Genomic DNA, 21041 nt, shown 5'->3' on the forward strand with positions numbered 1-21041 from the left:
CTGAATCTGTTCCACTGAAATCAATGGGAAGTATTTCTGAGCTGTAACTGCATGAATATATTAAAAAAGTTGTGTTGTGATTGCAGACTTGTTTCTGATCCAGGATGAGAGTGCAAAAAGGATAGTGGTATCCTTATAATAGAATTTGTACTGTGCTAAAAGTAATTATTTTCTTTCTTTCTTTCTTTCTTTCTTTCTTTCTTTCTTTCTTTCTTTCTTTTTTTGCCTTTTCATTTTCAGTAAGATTTGCTTTACTTCCATCTTGTGAGTCACGAATTCTTTCTTTAATATTTGTCGGGAAAGTATCCCCTCCTTATGTTTATGTTCACCAATCAAAGGGGGTGGTGGTAAATGCTTTATTGTGTGCTAGCGGAAGCCATACATGGAGTTATTTCCCTGCAGGGGTGGGGTAAAGCAATATGATGTGTAAACTATTGTTGTTTTTAAGGAATAACCTTCTTTTCCCATGTGAAAGGCTTTGTTTGAAATACCTTGTTCCATAATGAATTATTATATTTACTTAGTAGCCAATTCTATAAGGTTGGGGAAAGGCATTAATGATACCCCCATCCTGACATGCATAGTTAACCTTAAAATCAAATTATAGAGTTCCTTCCCCCCCCCTTTTCTTTTTTTACTGGCAAAGGATGATTTCTGAAATTAAGCAAGAATAGTAGCAAAGAATATTTTCATTAATGAGGTTGAAATACTTTGTCTTGACTGAGTGTCCTCCTTGTAAATTGGTCCATTGGGGCCAATTTGCTGCAAAATGTTTTGATCAATTGGGTCACATTTTTCTTACTAGGTCTTAAACATTATTCTGATGTTAATCAGAACTGTCCTCCATGGTTTATAAACTGTGAATAGGGATCTCATGCCCCACGTCTCTTTGCCTTCTTACCTGACCCCTGCAATTCCAGCCAGGCACCTATTAATTTGCTTGCCTTCTTGTTCTCTGTCCCCAACTGCATGTTACTTGACAATCTTAGCTGGGTATGTGGTTAAGGAAGAATTTCAGTAGGAGGTAAAAGCAGAACTGCAAAATAAGACACGTCTCATTTTTTTCCTGTCCCTCATATCAAGCCTCCCTTTATGAATTGATTTTGTGAAGGTTCCAAACAAGTTTGCACTGATGCAAAAGTTGAGAAAGGAGCACATATCCATGAACAAGCACATGGCAGTATTATTAAACATTTATTTATTACCAGTTATTAGTGATATGCTTACTGCCTAGAGAACAGATAGTGTACAAGAGATGTACAAAGACATTAATATTCTTTATGGAACTCGGGGGAAGTGTACATTTATTTTAATTCAGAAGAATTGATAAACCGTTTAATTGAAGAATTTCTAAGTGATTTAAAAAATATATCAATATATACTGTGCACTGTGCCCAGGGAATCCTGTTATCGCTGCTGCTGTGAAGAGTCATTCTGAATGTATATAAGCTCTGCTTGAATAGTCTGCATTCCATTGCCATTTAATTCTAACCTTTGCATCCCCTCCTTTACACCCACTTGTATATATACCTGAGAATCACACTCACTGCTTCTGATGAGGTATGATCTCATCCAAAACTCCATATTAAAGTGCCTTGCCCTTAGTCTTTAAGGTGATCCCACCCACAACCTGAAAGTAGCTAGGCTCTCCTGTGCTCTTGGCAAGGAGCTATATTGCCGCCTCTGAAACTGGGACTAGAAACTCAAAAAGTTTGCCTTTTGTCACCTTTTGCAATCTGCCATTGATTTTCTCCACTGCTGTTGGGGTCAGGTCTGTTCTGCTGTACCTTCCCTGTCCTCCATCTGTCTGCTTCTTTTCCCACCTTCCCTTTCCTTTCCTTTCCTTCCCTTTTCCTCCTCCTGCCACTATCACCTGCTTTTTCCACCTTTCTCCCCTCCAAGCCCTGCTGGGTGCTCTGCTCACACTTCTGATAGTGCCATTGGCCGTCCGGGGAGGGGCTCCCACAGGGCTGCTGCAACAACCCATGCCCGCAACCGGATTCCTCCTCTGGGGTGCCCAGAGGACCCTGTGTGTCTCCCATGGTTCCCAGAGTAACTGAGGAGCAGCCCAAGGAGTGCGCAGGTGGGCAGGCAGCTCCTAGCCACTCTGAGCCAGAGTGGAGAGGCATGATTTTTGCACCTGCTTGTGCCCTTGGGGGCAACCTAACCAACCCCTAGGAACGCCCATGTCCCCAATGTCCCCAGGTATGCCAACTCTACCCCCACATTCCCATGTTTAGCAGGGTCTGAAAGGGGATTTGAAGCATATTTGGATGAATGCCCTTACAGGTCTCTTCATGAGCAAGACACATACACACACATGCACGCGCCCCCCCACCCCCACCATATGTGGAGGCTTCTAAGCACACCCAGCCAAATACCTTTGTGTTCAGACTCAGTGCCTGAAGAGGATTACCTAGTTAGCACAGGTGGTATGCTAGGCAAGAACACAGTATTGCGAAATATGAAATTCTTATCCCCTTTATGAATAATTCTTTCTGCTGCCTGGCATTGTAATTCTGTTCAATCTCCCATCATCGCTGATCCTTTGTCATGCTGGTTGGGAGCTCAGAGGAGTTACAGCAATACCCGGTGGGCCGCAAGTTGGCCACACCTGAATTCTGCATTTTGCTAAATATTGACCAGTTAGGATACCTCTGTGAGACAGTGCATTCAGGTGATGCCTAATCCTTGCTTGTCTCCATATACTTGTCCTACGTACAAGGAGTTTTGATTTCTTCTGTCATAGCTGATTACCATTAATACGCACAGGTCGTCTTCTTTTTGGAAGTCATTTAAATTAGTGGCTATCGTTGCATCTTGTGGCAGTGAATCCCGTAAGATAATTATATATTATGTGATGACTTGTCAGTCCTGAACCGAATCAGTTTCATTGGGCGATCTGCTAGGTTAGTGATATATAAAAAGAGTGGAAAGCAAGAGCTGCCAGCCCCTGCACCTTGCATCCTGACACAGGTACTGGAAAGTTGTAACCCCATAATTTCCACTTAAAATGTCCTGAAACTCTTGTTTCGCTGGATGTTCTTTAGGAGGAAAAATTTCCCTAATGATTTCTTTCCTTTTTTGAGCACTTGAACCCAGCTGTTCTGTAGCACCCATTCTGTTGTAGAGTGGTACCTTGGTTGTCGAACGTAATCCATTCTGGAAGACCGTTCGACTTCCGAAACATTCGACAACTGAGGCACAATGGGCAGGCGGCAAATTCCATACAGAAAAATGGAGAAGCACGCCTCGGAAGCCGTTTGACTTCCGAGGCGCGTTCGAAAATTGAAGTATTCACGTCCAGGTTTTCGGCGTTTGGCTTCTGAATCATTCGGCCTCCGAGGTGCTCGAAAACCGAGGTTCCACTGTATCTTGCTCTGATGATGATGTCTTAAGAAAATAACTTTGTTTCATAAAAGAGACAGCTATACCAGAGCTGATCTAAAATTTCATATTTAGAAGCATATACCGAAATGAGTGCTGCAACCCCAGAGTCGTCTAACGGTCAGGGGTCCCTTTACCTTTACTTTTACTGGACTCTTGCTTGACTCACCAGCCTATGTTTTCATGTTTGTTTTTATTTTTACATTGCAGCCTGTTCAAACCCACGTGGGTTTTGTGATCGGAGGGCAACTGGGCATTAGATGATTGTTAATTTCACATTCTTCCTCATTTGTTCTTCCCAATTAATGGGGCCAGACCTCAACCAAATAGACTTTTATCCTGCTTGGGCTATTAGCCATGCTGTTCTCTGACCTGTTTGGACTATCAGGCATGCTGTTCTTTGACCTCCTAACTGCAGTAATAATTGGGAACAAAGGAAGGATTTAACATTTTAGAGCTCCCTTGTGCAAAACAAGGTGAGGAAATGGCTGAAGCTGATCATACGTTCCTTCTCGGAGTGTTCATCCTAATTAAAGTTGCTTCACACTGTTACAGGGAACCCTAGGAGGTAAAACAAAACTGCATTACCACCACTTGCTTTCATTCGGAAGACTTTTGAATGTCAGAGAAGCTGCTCCGCAATCTTATTACACAATCTTTATCTAGCCGCCTCCATAAAGGAGAATATGCTGAAATGAATTAAATGCCAGTTAGGTGGTCTTGAGCTCATATTTTTTGTCACTGGCTATTTTCCTGAGATAATGAGTTCATTATTTATTTGCTCAATTTATTTCATTCCCATAGCCCCTCCATGTTGCCACCTTATTCGTTCTTAATCCCATCAGTTAACACAACACAGAATAACATGGACAAAAAGGCAGGGACTTGCAATTTGTGTTTCAGCAGTGGGGAGTCAGAGGAACAGAACATAGGCCCAGGAAGCTAGCATAGGCCCAATATAGATGACCAGCAGTGGCAGACCTTGGTCTTTCACATTTAAGCAGCGCCCTGTATGAAGCCGAAATTCAGAGCCAGCCCCCCCCCAGCCTTCCATTCTGTGCATATGCTACATCATAGTTACGACGCCCTGCAGTGCCTGCCACCTAGGCTTGGCGCCCAGTGCAGGAGAACTAGTCATCTGCCCTAAATTGACTGTGACCAGCATACCAAATGGTAAGGTTTTCTGCCACAAATTTTGTTGTGTGGTAAAGGTTGGGGGCCTTAAGTGGTAAGACTCCACATTAGTCACTTTATAAGTTGATGGTCTGTATACTAATTTTGTGGCAAGTAGAAAAGGGTATTTATCTGAGCTGGAGAACCTCACAGCTAGAGTTGTCTTTTAATGAAAACCTTGTCTCCCCTGATTTCCCTTTATGTTTTGTAGATTTTAAGTTTTTAAGATTTCTATTCCAAGTGTTCATGTATTTTTAAAAGGTCTAAATATTTGTAGTTATCAGGAGAACTTAATGTTGGTGTGTTTGACAAGGAGCAGGATTTAAGTAGCAGGGGTGGGTTGGGCAAGAGTTGGGCTCAAGCTGTTTCACAGATTGGCACTTGCCCAAGCCATCTAGTTCATAGGTGACGAAGGATTTTCCAGATTCATGTTGAGCATGCTTTTCATTGCTCCTGTAAATCTAAGTGGAGTTGGCCTATTAATGTTTATCCTTCTCTGTTGCTATGGAGTGAAATAAATGGGACATGGGAAAGTGCTGTGAGCCTCTGAGAAACATGAGGCACTGCTTTGGTTTTTGGAAGGATAGGCACGAAGGCTAGTGATATGTAAGGAATAAGAAGCTTGAGTTTGCCATTAAGAAAGGCAAGAGAACCATTCAGATAGGTTCTTGAGACAGCTCCCAGAGTTGGAGGGGCCAATGATTCCCTGTGCTGCTGCTGCTTACAGTGACCCAGATTCATTAATGGTTAGGTTTGTTTCTCCTAGACTAATCCTAGGAGCAAACTAGCCCCTGTATATTTTATTATCCTTCTCCATGCCCTTTCAACCAAATGGTGAGTGGGAGTCTCTCTTGGAGATGAGCACCAGTTTCCCCCCTCTTGGGTGTACCAGCTACAGTGGTGCCTCTGGTTAAGAACTTAATTCATTCTGGAGGTCCATTCTTAACCTGAAACTGTTCTTAACCTGAGGTACCACTTTAGCTAATGGGGTCTCCCACTGCCGCTGCGCCGCTGCTGCACGATTTCTGTTCTCATCCTGAAGCAAAGTTCTTAACTGAAGGTACTATTTCTGGGTTAGCAAAGTCTGTAACCTGAAGCGTCTGTAACCTGAAGCGCCTGTAACCCGAGGTACCACTGTACTTGCCTTCCTTCTTCAGAGCACATATCTTTGTCAGGCTAGTTATTGTAATTGTCTCATGCATTCAGTGCCAAGATTAGAATTAACATCTAAGAGCTGTAAAGATCAGGAAACCAAAGTTGTTTGGAGACTTCTCACCTTTCTCTCCCAGCAGGCGTTTTCTCTAATAGCCATCAACACAAAGTGGATTTGGGTTGAACATTACGATTATGAGAAATAATCCTTATGGTGAGAGCCATTTGACAACAGAACCAGTTACTGGTGTGGGTGTACCCTTGCTTGGAAGTTGTTAAGTAGAGGTTTTAGAGCAATCTGAGGATGCTTTAGCTCTGGATTTCCTGTAGCAAGTAGAGGGTTGAACTAGAAAATTTGAGGATGCTTTCCAGCTTTTTAAGTGACTCCAAACAGAATATATTCATGGGCTAGCATTACATAGGCAAAGAAAAACAGCTTGGGTTATTTGAGTGTTCAGCCGACAGTATAGAAGTCCTACTATTAGATTTTAAAGGTTCACAGCTCGTGGTACACTCGTGTGGTGGATGAACACACAATAAAAGTAAACCGCATTTTTAATTTTTCCTTAATCTGTGTTTTGGGCTTTTTCACAGCCTGGAGTTGTAGGAGATAAGTGATTCTGGCAAGGGGCCTTAAGAGCTTAATTTGCGTATGGGAGGGTGATGAGGAATAAAAGAGAAAGACAAGATTTACTAGAAAATAAGTTTATTATCTTACTTGTAATTCCCAGACCATGCAGATTTCCACATGAGAGGCTATTTTAAGCAGGGGCTTTTAGGGCAATATGCGAATAATTGGGTTGCTGTTTCCCTTTGGACCTTCATGTTTTCTGAGAAGAAATCTCAAGCTGGAGAGACAGGCATACTTTCTCCCTCGTTCCCCTTCTACACAGGAAAAGTATCAAACAAGCTGAACTGTAGTGCATGCGTTTGAACATGGGATCTTTCTGTCTGTGTAGTCTATCCCCAGCTGAAAAGGGAGATGGATTGTGTGGTCAGAGGGGTCTGCATCCAAATCAATGTGATGCACTATGGTTCACTTGTTTCCGCCCTGCATGGTGAAGGGGCAGGAGAGGGAGATTGAGACTCTTAACTGGGTTGAGATTTCTCCCTGGAAAGTAACACATGAACAGGAAATTTCGTCTGTTTTTGTTACATTTCCCTTTTATGACTTGCCTCTAGTTACCTTATCTCTCTGATGTCAAAAAACAGATAACCATTGAAATAATAAATTGTGCCCAAAGGCAATTTACACTCAATATTTTCTGGATGCTTAAACTCTACTTCCTACACAGAGCAAAACAAAATTGAAATTCCAATAGTACGCTGTGGCCTGTGGATAGAATACTTGAACTTTTGCTTCTTGTCTCCATAATGTGCAATCTTTCATATCACTTGACAGTGTGCTTTTGTAACTAAAATTCCTCCACCATTAGCAAAAACACCTTCTAAAGGCAATTACTTAGACTATCTGCCACCCTTGCATCCTTTTTGTAGCAGAGCAATATACAGGACTGCATATACTCTGCACCTGTCAAAAATTCTGCACCATTGTAGCTCAAGAGAAACTGTTACACAACCACAACACAGCAGCAGTTCATTCACTGCTAATATGTAAATTTTGTCATATATCTTGGGTGGTGCTTGCTTGAGGCTCCTACGCTATGTAGGTAGTAATTAAATAAGCACTATAAACTTTGCAGAAGCAGAAAATCTAAATAAATAAGATCTGCTTGCAAGAGTTTAGACTTTTTTCAAGATAAGTAGAATAAACATTGCAGACTGTAAGTTTCAGGTAAGTTCACAGCTGAGGTTCTAAAATGCAGTAATGGAAATTCTTTTAAATGTATTTGGGAAAGTTGTCTGATTTAACACAGATATAAGTGGGGCGCTGGTGTGCATGTGTTACCTGAGCCCAGTGCTGGAGTGTGTTCTGCTGGTGCCCAGGACATGCATGCATGTGCCAGGGGTGGGTGGGAGAGCATGGAGGATGAACGGAGACTGCTGTGCCAGCCCAGTTGGCACTGCTGATGTGATGCCAGCCCCAAGCAGCTTCGAGAGGCTGGGATGATCCCAGACTCGCAAAGTGGTTGGGGAGGGGAGTGTGAGAAAGACGCAACAGCCATACAGTGGTACCTCGGGTTAAGTACTTAATTCGTTCCGGAGGTCCGTTCTTAACCTGAAACTTTTCTTAACCTGAAGCACCACTTTAGCTAATGGGGTCTCCCACTGCTGCCGCGCCGCCGGAGCTCGATTTCTGTTCTCATCCTGAAGCAAAGTTCTTAACCCGAGGTACTATTTCTGGGTTAGCGAAGTCTGTAACCTGAAGCGTCTATAACCTGAAGCATATGTAACCCGAGGTACCACTGTATTTCGAACCCATCCTCACAAAGTTGCACAGGGCTAGCCAGGTAGCATGAGGAGGACCCTCCATAAAAATGTTCCTGGGGTCATCACCCCAGCAGCTCCCCCCCCCCCTACAGAACAGGGGGTTCCTGTCTTTGATAGTGATTTATGACTTACTTTATGTGGAAAGTGTGTGTGTTTGTTTTTGAACATTTAAAAGTGCAATGTCAGGACTGGTTCAGATGCAGGTTAGCACTCAGGATGCAGAGACAAGCAGAAAAGTTAGCTCTTTATTCAAGAAAACATCATACCAGGTAGCAATGCCGACAAACAGGACTGGCCCCCATGAAACAGTTGCCAGGTCTGAAGGTCTTTGCCTTCTACTTCCCACTAAGTCCTCCTCCCCAGCCAGATGTCTCCCAAGCAGCCTTAAACTACTTTGGGCCGGGGCCACTTACGGTTTTTGTTCTGCTACAAGCAAAGCTTTCTGTGACCTTGGAGACAAGGAGGGAGGGGCGCTTACCGCAGTAGGAAAGGCAAGCTCCATGCATGCTTCTGCAGCCTTTGGCTCCTCCTTCTCTGCTGCATGTCCTGAGTCTGCATTGCTTTCTGCATCTCTCTCACTCAGGCCTGTTGCTTCTTTAGCCTCCAACCATTCTGCCTCCCCTTCATCCTCTGACTTGTCCTCAGTATCCCACCACCACTCTCCAGGCTCTGAGTTTTCCTCCTCTGAGGCTTCCCTAGGGTGTTTCCCAGCTGGTGCCTTCCACTTCTCCTCTTCGTCCACCCAGTCCCTGATATGCAACCAGACTTGCTGCAGAACAACGGACGCCAAGGTTTCTGCATGTAGCAGTGCATAGTTTGGTCTGGCAACAGGACTGAGGTTGCAGTTTGAGAAGACTGACCTTTCTTGCAACCTGAAAGGTATGGGGGATTTTTGACCCAGAATCCCAACCAGCCTCTGTCCTGCAATATAAACAGTTAACTACATTGCAGGATTGAACTGTACTGCAGGTTTGTTGTATATTACTCTCTTAGCCCAATCTGCAGCATGAAGACAAAGGCAATGGATAATATTGCATTGTTGGGGGGGGGGCCTTAATAATTTCCATCAAAATTGTAGGAAAGGTTTAAAACTTACCTCTCACTGTAATCCCCCTTGTGCTGCTCAGCTGACTGGGGAATAGCTGAGAGTATTGAAAAGAGGGTTGGACTGCAGAAAAAGTTAATCTTTATCTGGAGTCCTCCGTTCTTCCTGCTGCTTGGCTGATCAGTTGGAGGGAATGTTGGAGGCCATGTCGGATTAGGCAGTGGGCCAGAAGCCACCTGAAGAGCACAGATTGCACCCTTCTGAACAAGAAACTGAAAACAAAAATGTTTCTTGGCGTTTATACATAGTGACAAGAGAATATACAGTTTGCCCAGAGAATGTACAAGATTCAGCAAATATATAGTATTTGTATCCCCCAAAGTGCTGAGTATTCTGCATAATTGCTGAAGAATGTATAAAATTCATTCAATATATGCCCATTTCCCAAGGCTTGTTGAAGATTATGTGTATTGACCAGGAAATGTGCAATACCCTCTTTATGGAATAATTATGTGCACAGTCTCGATGAGACCTTGCAAAAGTGCATAGTGTCTAGTTGTTCAGCATATCAACCACTCAGTTTACATTCCGTGTGTGTGTGTGTGTGTGTGTGTGTGTGTGTGTGTGTGAATGATAAAGAGGTATAAGGGAAGGGAAGAATCTTGGATTTATCCATTTATTTCAAGAGGCAAATCTTGCTTCTGTCTCAAAAATAGCTTCTTGATCTGAACCAGACAATGAGATGGCTCTCTCAACCTTTTGTATATCTGTGTCTCCCTTCATCCAGCCTCCTTTCCAGGATGCTTCCTCCATTCCATCACCACCACCGTCCCAACAAGTCAGCATCCTGTGCCCCCTGAGCACGCTCTGTCCTCATTTAACATTTGGGGGGATTCTTCCCCTTCAGGGGTTTTTTTCCTTTTAAAAAATTGCAGTTCTGTATACCTTGGGTTTACTCATGGACCACTATGCATTGATGGTGCTGTTTTGGCTGCACAAACATGAGTTGAAGGGGGAAATATTAAATTAACAACTGACCTTGATTTTATTGGCTTTGCTTTCAACTTTAGGCATGATATACTAGGATTTATAGGAGCCTAAATATGCATCCTAGATTTGCTTACTCCAAAACATCCTGCAACTCCCAGTGGGACTTATTCCCAGGTAAATATGCATAGAAGTGCAACCTACATCTGCACTCCTATACCTAATTACTGCACTTGGAAGTATGATCCACTGAATTTACTTCTGAATTGGTATTATGAAGAATTCCTCTTCTGAATAAGAACAAATTCAGTTTATTCCAGAATGCCTCTGGCAGCTTCCTAGCAGAATATGAAACTGCTGCTTTCCCCTGGTACCTGGGACTTAAATCCTAAAGGTTTCTTTTAACTACTATGTATAATCACACCATTGGTAGAGCTATCCTATTTATAGCTGAATTCCATAAGTCTTGCTTTTGTCATGTTGCAATACTAAGGTTTGGATTTCAAAAACTGGAATTTAATTTTGTTTTTTGTAAGAGATGGCAACCCACAACTTGACATAATTCTAGCAGTTTGTAATATTCCTTAAACATCTGAGACATAAAGAATGTTCCTTAGGTATTTAGAACCAAGCATGTTTGTAAGAAGCTTTGCAGAATCAGAACTACTGTTTTTGCTAGCATACGTTAAAAAATGCTTCTGAGATCATTTGAATTTATTTATATGGATACTAAACTTCATAGTGGTCTTTTAGGATTAGGCTCAGGCTTGCTCATGAATCTCAAGTATGCAATCCAACTTCTGTTTCTGTCCCAACCTTCATACAGTGATTGATCCAAAACAAGCATGTTACTTATTAATTGGGACTGCTAAATTAGTTCCCTTCTGCAAGATCTGATAATGAGCACTACCCAAGTGTATAAAAAATAGAGCTGGGACAGATTGCATGTTGAATACTTCATAAAGTTGGTCAAAAGACATGAATTCTTTTACAGCTTCTCTGTCAAGAATTGGTTATATATTAAGTTGTGATGTAGCTCTCTCTTCAGAGGATATGTGCATATAGCCTCTGGTTAATGATTTCTTACATTGGAAATACTTATTTTTTTCCTTGGCAATTGAACATTATCGATTGACTTCCCCACTTTTGGCTTTCTTAATCAGCTCTGCACTATTTTTTTTAATCTAAAAGCCACTTCATACAGCATAAAGTGGAAAGCACTTATATTTAGAAATTAAGAGACTCTTGCATCTGTGTAGATTGTAATATGTGATGGTCCCACATTTATACATATTGGACGCTGGCTGCCAGAGGGGGCTGGTGCACTAGGGCTACTGCGGCACGGTGCACTAGGGCTACTGCGGCACATCCTTCCTAGGGAGAATGGTCAATAATTTTTTTTAAAATCCCTCCAAAGCCACAGATTTTTAAAAATACTTCTATTAGAACTCACAGAAGCTCCACAAACATTTCTGCCAATCAGATCTCTGCAGCATTCAACCAATCCTAATAAAAATGTATAGCTGTCGATCACCTGACATCACCATGATGTCAGATGACCATTTTCCCTCTCTTTTTTTGGAATAATATTTATTAAGTTTTCCATTTTAACAATCCAATAAAAACCACATTAAAAACATTCCACGTGATGACCATTTTTTCCCTTTGCAGTGTGGATTGTACTTGAAAGAAAGATTCCAGTAGGGCTTAAAGCCACTGTCAATCTCTTTTCAGCGAAGATTGGCTTCACTATGAAGATTCAGCTGGACAAGTCTGGTTGCCCAAGAACAACCTGGAGCTTATTTTAAGGCTTGTGCCTTTGCAACTGCAGCTTTACCTCCATACACCTGTAAGAGAAAATTTGGCTCATGATCTGGAGGTTCCCCATGACTGGTTAAACTGAGATTAGCAAGCTCAAACCAGGTTGATATCATGGTATCAAATTATGGTTTGTTCTCACTCCATGAAGTGAGACATCACATAGAACTGTGGTATCTTCAGAACTAAAAGTAGCTCTTGGAGAAGGAGAGAAAGAAGGAGCACATGAGCTCAAGACATACTGTGTCTCTTGCTCATGATGGGAAATCAAGGTGCATTTCTAGACCTATAAAGTGGCCTTTTATTAAACAACACACTGTAGCCACAATGATGAGGAATCCCATGCAGGTGAGTGAATGGCTTAGCAATGGAGGTGATGGCTATCTCCATCCCTTGTCCACCATAGTGCTCCACCAAGTTGAGAAGAATGGGAAGGCTGTCTTTCAGCTCCACCCCTTCTTTCCACCTGTGTTGATAGAATACAAGGAGGTTTTACAAGCCTGCTAAGAGGCTAGTATCCTCAATATCCGTATTGGAGATTGAGGAGGTAGTTCTGTGGTAATGCAGAATAGTACTCTCTTAACTAGTAATGTTATACATATATTTGCAGGCTATGAACTTTTGTGGGCTTATTTACAAGGACGTTATGTACATTGCTGAAACTGAGACTAGATATGTAGAAGCAACTCCTTGAAATAAAATCAGTTTGGTGGTCAGTATCTAGTGTTTGCATTCAGGTTTGTCCATGTTCAGTGCTTCAGAGTCACAAAGATGCTCTCCCTTGGAAAGCTGTCCTTCTGACTCTCTGGAACCCTAATGCCGCCCTTTGAACATGCACACTGAGTTTCATGCTCCTGCACTGGCACAGCAGTCAGTGCTCTGTTTCTGGGGTTTCTGAACATGGCCTTGACCCCTTTCTACTGTCTCTCTTGGTTGGAGCCAGAGGCAGCGTATCAACTCACTGGCTGCCCTATCCTAATCTGTGCCTCTCCCTTTGTGATTTATTGTTAGTGCTGGACTATCAGTAAGGCAGCTCTCTCCCTCTCTTCCTCCTTTTTTTCCTGGAGTTCCTCTCATAAGGACTTTAAAGTGCGCTGTAAGCCAGCATGACTCTTCTTCCCTCTTTCTCTCTTTGCTTGCTCACAGGCTGAGGGCAAGAACTGCCTGGTGGAAACATCTGTATTTATACTGATTAGTATCACCAATCTGCTGCTTTAAAAAGGCGTGTCTATTTAACATACATTTAAGTGCTAATTATCACTGACTGTAATTGCTGCATCTCATTGCCCCACCTTACAGTTTTCTCCTTTATATACCTGCCAACTGATGTTTCACTTCATGCATTTGACAAAGCGAGTCCACGAAAACTTAGGCCACAGTACATTTGTTAGTTTTTAAGGCATCACAAGGCTCTTGGCTGTTTATAGTGGGAAGGCTGAAATCCTGAACCTGTTTACCTGGGGCTCAGCCCATTGAATTCAATAGGTTTTTTAAGAGACCTGTTGTATTGTATTGCCTGTTAGTTACACATGGGATGCCGAGATGTTGTTGTCTGTTGTGAGTTATTTGCCATACATTTGATCTGAATAGATACAATAGTTTCCATTCCTGCTACAGGTGTTAATTAACTTTACATTGTCAATTTGATTGTTTTATCACCTACTACTGCTGTTATAAAGGCCTACTGTGTTTATTTTGCACACACTCAAGCAGTAATTGAATTATCGCTGTCTGTACTACTTTCATTTCATTTCTCTTTGATCTCGCTGCTTACAACTCCTCTTACAACCATGTGAATGTTTATCTGCATCTGAGGATTGCATCTGATGAAGTCAACTCTAGTCCACACAAGTTTATACCATAATAAAATTTGTTAATCTTTAGGGTGTCACCAGAGTTTTTGATATTATTGTTATTTTTGAAGCACTTACTTGCAGATGCTGCAAGTTTTAGCCTTGGTTATGCAGCTATCCTAGATGGGACAGAGACTCCTCATTTTCTTCCATGAAGAAGCACATTGATTGGACCATGGGTGACCAAACTGAATGAATTGGCAGAGGCAGTGGGGATTTGTGACACATTTGTGGCAAGCCTAACTATGGCACTTGGTTGGGCCAGCACTCCTGCCTGTTTTTCCAGCTTTGCACTGCTTGCTGCTGCTTCCCAGATCAGTGGACAGACAACACAAATGTATTGTGGTGGCCTGTAAATAGAACCATTCATTTTCAAGCATTGTAAAGAAATGACAGATCTCTGCCCCAGAGAACTTGCAGTCTAAAAAATAGGAGCAAAGAAGGCGAGAGTGAGTTTACACATAGTCTGTGTAAACACTCCAATTTTGTCTACATTCAGTGAGCTCCCATCGCTGGTTTGGGAAGTGGTATACACACAACGTTAGCCACAATCCATATCTATCCTGTTGTTTCTTATGAAATATTGTGTTTTGTTGTGCTTTCCCCTAAACCAGCTACATGAAAAATTTCATGCTTAAATATTAACTGGAATTGCATAAAGACCACCTTCTAAAGGAAGAAGGTTCAGCAGATAGTGAACTGTTTCAAGTGCTAGTGAGAGAGGAAGACTTTTGATTTCCTCCCATCTTCGCACACTGGTTCATAACTGCATCAACCTTTCTCTCTTTTCTGCCTCCCATCCCATTGTATTTTCATCTTAACTAAGTGACCCAACCCTATTTAGGTTTTTTTTATTTGTTTGTTTATTTTATTGCCACTTAATCATCCCTGTCCCACAAGCTTGTAGTTCTTTTCCCACCCACTTTATTCTCAGAACAACCTTGTGAGATGGAGAGTTAGAAACCTGCCCAAGATTACCCAGTGAGCCTCATGACTGAGTTGAAATTTCACTCAAGGCCTGCCAGCTTCTAGTCAAGCACTTTAATAGCTGCACCACTCTGGCTGGCCCTACCTTTTGCCTTTCTCCTGAGAGAAAATCAGGAGATTTTTATTTGTACCCTGTAAGGCTCTATGATATCCACTCTAAGTTAGGGAAAGCAGAAACAACATACTTAGTATTCTAAATGTGAGTTTGCTATAGATTTATATAACAATATTATGATACTTGCTGTTTCATTTTCAATTTATTTCCTGTGAATTCCCATCACTGAATTTTCCTTCTCACTTCCCCAGCACACAGAGCCAATGTCTTCAGCGATCTATTTGCTATCATACCACCCCCCAGGTTTTTTCTTGGGTACTTACAGCCCATAGACCTGATCAGCATATCATGCTGTTGCATTTTACTGTATAAATTGCCTTTCAGTATTATTTTTATTAAGCCAGATCCTTGGCTTCCTTGTCAGTCTTCTATATTCCTCTGAAGTTCCTAACTTTGGTCAGAAATTGAATGCAAGGTTAGAGTGGTGGAAAGGGCTTCACTCTTTTTTGATATCCCTCAGACTCCAGTTTCTAGAGATATTATAGCCCCTTTGCTCATGACAGTTTGTGGCATTTGCTGATAGATCCTGCTCTAGCAAGAAGCATGCTGTTTCCCTCCCAAGACATCTTTCTGCAATTATTTATTAGATGTTTGGGTTAGGCAGGAGGGCTAGCAGGGTGCTTTGCCCTGCATGAAGCCACCAGAGAGGCGCCATTGAGACTGCCAGCCTCTGTGTGTGTGTGTGTGTGTGTGTGTGTGTGTGTATGCAAATGTGCATGGGGTGAGTGCCAAACTGGGTCTTTGACTCGGGTGAAATAAAGCCTAGTTTCCCTCCTGGGTTAGGATACTACAACAGAGTCTCTTAACAAGAGTCCTTAACAAGGTTGATAAAAGGGCAATCAACCTTGTGTATGTATTATTTACGGTATGTATGCTACTATACTGCGGCCCATGTTTTGTTAGCCCAAAAATAGAAAACGAGCGAGGTCCCAACCAAAGAAGAACAGCAACTTAAGTTGATAGAATTGGCACAACTTGCAGACTTAACATATCGAAGAAGAGAAGAAGAACATATGTTTAAAGAAGATTGGAAAACGTTTATTGAATATATGGGAAATAATTGTGTACAGCTGAAAACGCTGGCAGCATTAAGATAAATTCAACAGTGTAAATAAGTTTTGATGGATGGAATACTGATTGGTATAGTTTTTGTAAAATATGCAGGGATTTACGATATGTAAAATGAACCAGGGAAAGAGAAGAAGGGAAGTCATTGATACCTTAAGGATGTAAAATGAGTATTTTAAATTGTAAAACAGAAAATTTAATAAAAATTATATATATAAGAAAGGTTGCAGGGTTTGGGACTTTCTACTGTATAGAAAAGGCAAGTAGGAGGCATGGAGAAAGTGGATGGAGAAAAGTTTTTCTCCCTCTCATGACACTTGAACCCATGGACATCTGGAGAAGCTGAATGTTGGAAGATTGATAAACAAAAGGACTTCTTCATGCAGTGCATAGTTAAACTGTGGAACTCAATCTCACAGGAGGCAATGATGGCCACCAACCTAGACTGCTTTAAAAGAGGATTAGACACATTCATGGAGAAGGGTATTTATGGCTACCAGGCATGATGGCTATCCTCTGAATTCCAAAGGAATTCCTGCTTGTTGGCTTTTTGTTTCATTTTTATTTATAAAATTTCTCTTCTGTCCTTCATCTGAGGATCACGGGGGTTTACAATACAAGAACACAAATATACATAACATAGTAACCAAACACAGGCAAAAACCCCACCATAGATTGTTTTAATTAGCCAAAGGCCTGGGAGAAGAGGCATGTATTTCCTGGCACCTAAAGATATGTAACAAGAGTGCCGGGTGGCGAGCCTTTCTAACAGGCACCCGGTTGGCCACTGTGAGAACAGGATGAAGGACTAGATGGACCATTGGCCTGATCCAGCAAGCTCTTATGTTTTTAACCCTAAATTAGGCAAATCTTCAAATTTGTCTTCTGGGTTTATATGGGATGATGTCCGTCTAGTTTAATTCGGCTCTGCCCCATCGAGGAGGGGCTCCGATTTTTAGAGCAAAGAGGGAACATCATAGCTCTGGAAAATGGGTGTTCCAGAATGGCATCCTGTTTGGCCTTGAAAAAAGGAATATATTGAAGATTTCCTTGATTCTGCTTAGACATCTCAGACATTGGTTTTTTAGCCTCTTACCCTTGTCAGTTCATCCTAAACAAGCCTTTCTCTCTTCCTCGTTTGAAAGTGGAGATATTGAACAGTATAGTGCCTGAAGTGACACTTCTGAATTACTTTGCCTAATTTTCTGCATGTGTATGTCTAGGAAAAATTCCATAATCTTAATTCAATTACTTTCTGGTTTTGTTTTTAGGTTAACAAAGCCATTATCCTTTGCAGACTGTGTTGGAGATGAGCTACCATGGGGATGGGAAGCCGCATACGATCCTCAGATTGGTGTCTACTATATCGACCACATAAACCGTAAGTGTTTTCTCTAAGTGCTTTATTGATTATATAAGAAGGCTTAGCCAGATTAGACTCTGTTGTTAGACTCTTAACAAGAACTTGAAGAGGAGAGATTTCTTATGAGACAGTCAAAACTCCCCATAGCAATTCTTTTAGTGCTTTTCCTAAGAAAATAAATGAATGTCTACCGCTGCTACTCCCCCCCCCCCACTTCCTTCCTTCCTTTTAAAAAAACTGCTCTTACATCCTTCTGTCTGTCAAGGACACTTAAAACAGGTTCTCAAAATGGAGATCAGAACTGCACAGGATTAACTGTTAACCTTAAAACCTCTGTGCCACTAATTAAAACATTCTGTTTTTCTGTTTATACAAACATAAGGAATAACTCCCCATCTTTGCCAAAACTTAACATTCTAATTGGTCTCTCTGTAAGCCAGAAACACAAAATCCAGAAGATGCTGGAACAATATTCAGTAAATATATTCATAGGAAACTGCATTAAATCCAAATATAACCATATATTCATAATTGCTTTTGTGCTGTGGTTTTCAAACCGAGGGATCCTCAAAGTGAAGGTGAGTCATGGCAGGCAGGCTTCCATGAAAGCCAGCTTGCTCACAGATGTCAGTCTTTCCCTGCATTGTGCAACCACAGGGGAATGCTGGGTGTTTTCTGGGATGCATTCTCATTCGGCTCAGTAGACCTGACTAGCGCCCCATGTAAGCTGTATGTCTGCCCCAGAACTTGCCCCAGAATTCTTTGCCATTGGTAGAAGTTTCTCAGTTAATAAGTTAATGTCCCTCATCCAGACATTAGAAACTGAATTTTGCTACAGTGGTACCTCTAGTTATGAACTTAATTCGTTCCGGAGATCTGTTCTTAACATGAAACTGTTCTTAACTAGAGGCGTGCTTTTGCTAATGGGGCCTCTTGCTGCCGCTGCACCGCCAGCACACGATTTCCGTGCTCATCCTGGGGCAAAGTTCTCAACTCGAGGTAACTCTTCCAGGTTAGCGGAGTTTGTAACCTGAAGTGTTTGTAACCTGAGGCATTTGTAACTCGAGGTACCACTGTACTTCTGACAGTATGGGTGATGTAAAAACCTCAGAAGTAGCTGATCTAATGACACACAAATGGTCCCAAAATTATTAGTTGGGAGTTGCATGTGGGCTGTACAGAGTGACGTTCCATTGCACAAGCAGAACTTCACAAACATAGCATTGGATACAACCCATTGCAATTGCTTACTACTTTTCATTTAAGAATTTCTGTCATCTGTGCTGCTGAGATGTTACTTGTTAAAAAGCAGTGAAGAGCTTAATCTTCTTGGAACTGTCTGAGCTTTGTGTAGCTTGAGATTTAAAAAATTGTTTTTAATAACAATAAAACCAATTTTGGAAGAATAGCCATAGCACAAAAAGGAAAGGAAAAGCCTGAGTACTTCATGTACTACATTGGTGTACTCTCAGCCTTGCCACAGAGAGAACAAAGTAACATCCTTCATGTTTGTATACCGTAACCTGTGAAAGAGCTTGTGCATGTATGCTAATAGGGTTTCCCCATGTTATGATGATCACATGTTGCAGGAACATGTGGAGTCTACTGGCATTATCCCTATTCTCCACCCATATACATATTTACTCTAAACCAATGTAGTGTGTATAGCATTGTAGTGACATTTTATCACAATAGTAGGGTCTTGCTAACGAATATTCATATCAAAATAAAACCAGGCTCCAAGGGACTGCAGCAATTCTTGTCTCTTTAAAACAGAGCACCAGCAGAAAAGGGGTTATCACTTGGGTAAGATACGATTAAAACATTTCTATTCTAATTGACCCTGATAAATATTAAAAGGTGGCTTACTGAAGTCATAATGGTCCATCTAAAGAGCATGCTGTGAAGAAAGGAGAGCCATGGACCAGCTATTGGTTATTATTATCCTAGATTATAACTGGACATGGCTTGTCTGAGAAATAAGATTAAAACTGCATTAAAATCAGAGGCCATAAAGTACTATGTTTTGTAGTGTGCTAAAAATCTTTACAGGGCTAAGATCCATACTTGAGGCTTCAAGGATGAAGAAACAAACAAGATATGAACTATGCCTATAGCAAACCTGAGACAGCTTGTTTGGAATTTGTTTACACGGCGGGTTTTTACTGGGCATGCAGCACTGGAATGCAACAAAATACACATATTTGTAATGAAATGCCCCTTCTCCTGCTGTGGGCTTTAAAATGTGTGTAGGGGTGAGGTTTTTGAGGGGGTGTTTTTGTAAATGTGTTTTATGGAAGGTGGTGGAATGGGTGTACTTTTGTTTTGCTGAACTGGTTTTACCTCATTGTTTGAGACTGAGGTTTCAGGTACTTAATGCTCTCTTAGTGGTATATTAATCCATGTTGACGGAGCAATTTTGGTGAAACTTTTCTGGAGCGCAGTAGACATCAGGTATGTGGGGTATTGGAGTGGGTGTTCTGAAGAGAGCATTCTTTGTTTGAGTTACTGGATGGTAAACTGCCTGTGATAAGGGTCAGAGGCAGGTCATTTGTCTTACATGCTAAAGTTGAGATTATAGCTTTAATTCTCCTGCCTGGAATGCAACGGTCTGATAATTGCTAACTGCAGCACACAGGAGTTTACCAAAAGTTTCATTAACTTTTAGCTGTAGAAATGGCAGTTTGGGGAGGCATTTGTATACATTATCAGTTGTGCAGAAATGTAGATGATGTATTAACAGCTGCACCACTTGCGTTACTGTTAGTCTTTGTACCGTTGGAAGCAACATATCTCCCCTTTTTCCGCCCCTGAGCATTTTGCTTTTTAAAAGAAATGGATGCCAAACTATGCTGGCTATTTATTGTAGGTAGGAGGATAATGTTGCATCCCAAGCCTTTTCATGTAGCCTGAATTCTTTTGAAACAGCTGGCATGGTGTAGTGGCCAAGACTGAGAGCTGTCAACCATGGTGTTCCTGGTTCTAGGATTGTCCTTTCCAAGAATTCATGAGGAGGCCTTAGTTAAGGCACTGCTTTCTCAGCCTCTGTTCTCTTCAGAAAGATGAGGATGATAATAGTCACTTACCTTACATGGTGGTGGATTATGGGATGAATGTTCAAATATGCCAACCAAAGCCCCACATAAATGTTAAGTATTATTGTTGAAACCGTAAGAATCCCCAGCAGTGATTTCCATCCCTTAGCCATTCTGAAGAATTGACTTTCAGTATGTGATGACTGTTGGGCTTGATTTACTACCTCCTTTTTTTCATTTTGGTATGGTTTCAGTGTTGCAGTTCAATAAATCAAAGTTGCATATCAGCAGCACTGCTTGGATAAGTTCCCAATTTGTATTGTAGGCTCAGGATCAGAAAGCAAAAACAGTTAAGAAGAATCCCTTGTTTAGTTTAGTCTTTAGCTTGCTCAAAATATATTTAAGTTCACCTAACTCATGTATGCAATTTTCTTTTTGAAAGGGTACCTCAGGGCTTTTCACATAATTTCAGAATTACAACACTAGTACAAAATAAGGGCAGCATGTCTACCAATAGTAGCTTTATGTAGGCTATTGACAGAGAAATCGTGGGTATATGTGTAAGGTAAATATATATATTCAGAAACTTGTGAGAGAGGTGGCACAGTCACTGTCACAACCCACTATTGATTAGTTATTGTTTGTGCACAACTTCTGGTTCTATAGT

The 21041-nt window shown here is 41.5% G+C and overlaps 1 protein-coding gene and 1 long non-coding RNA gene across 3 annotated transcripts in view; both read left to right on the forward strand.

Annotated features, from left to right (window-relative positions):
* Positions 1-14466, forward strand: part of LOC310686251 — a 38302-nt gene extending 23836 nt beyond the window's left edge. The window contains exon 3 of the long non-coding RNA XR_014515791.1: positions 11807-14466. This is a non-coding gene — a long non-coding RNA (uncharacterized lncRNA). The remainder of the gene's footprint in view (positions 1-11806) is intronic.
* WWC2 (WW and C2 domain containing 2) overlaps positions 1-21041 on the forward strand; it is a 114353-nt gene that overhangs the window by 24681 nt on the left and 68631 nt on the right. For both annotated transcript variants that reach the window (XM_083459483.1, XM_083459484.1), the window contains exon 2: positions 17248-17357. In XM_083459483.1, coding sequence (XP_083315609.1) covers positions 17248-17357 — 110 coding nt within the window. The remainder of the gene's footprint in view (positions 1-17247; positions 17358-21041) is intronic.

This window comes from Podarcis liolepis, assembly GCF_965112155.1.
Source record: "Podarcis liolepis genome assembly, chromosome: 9".
Classification (NCBI taxonomy): domain Eukaryota; kingdom Metazoa; phylum Chordata; class Lepidosauria; order Squamata; family Lacertidae; genus Podarcis; species Podarcis liolepis.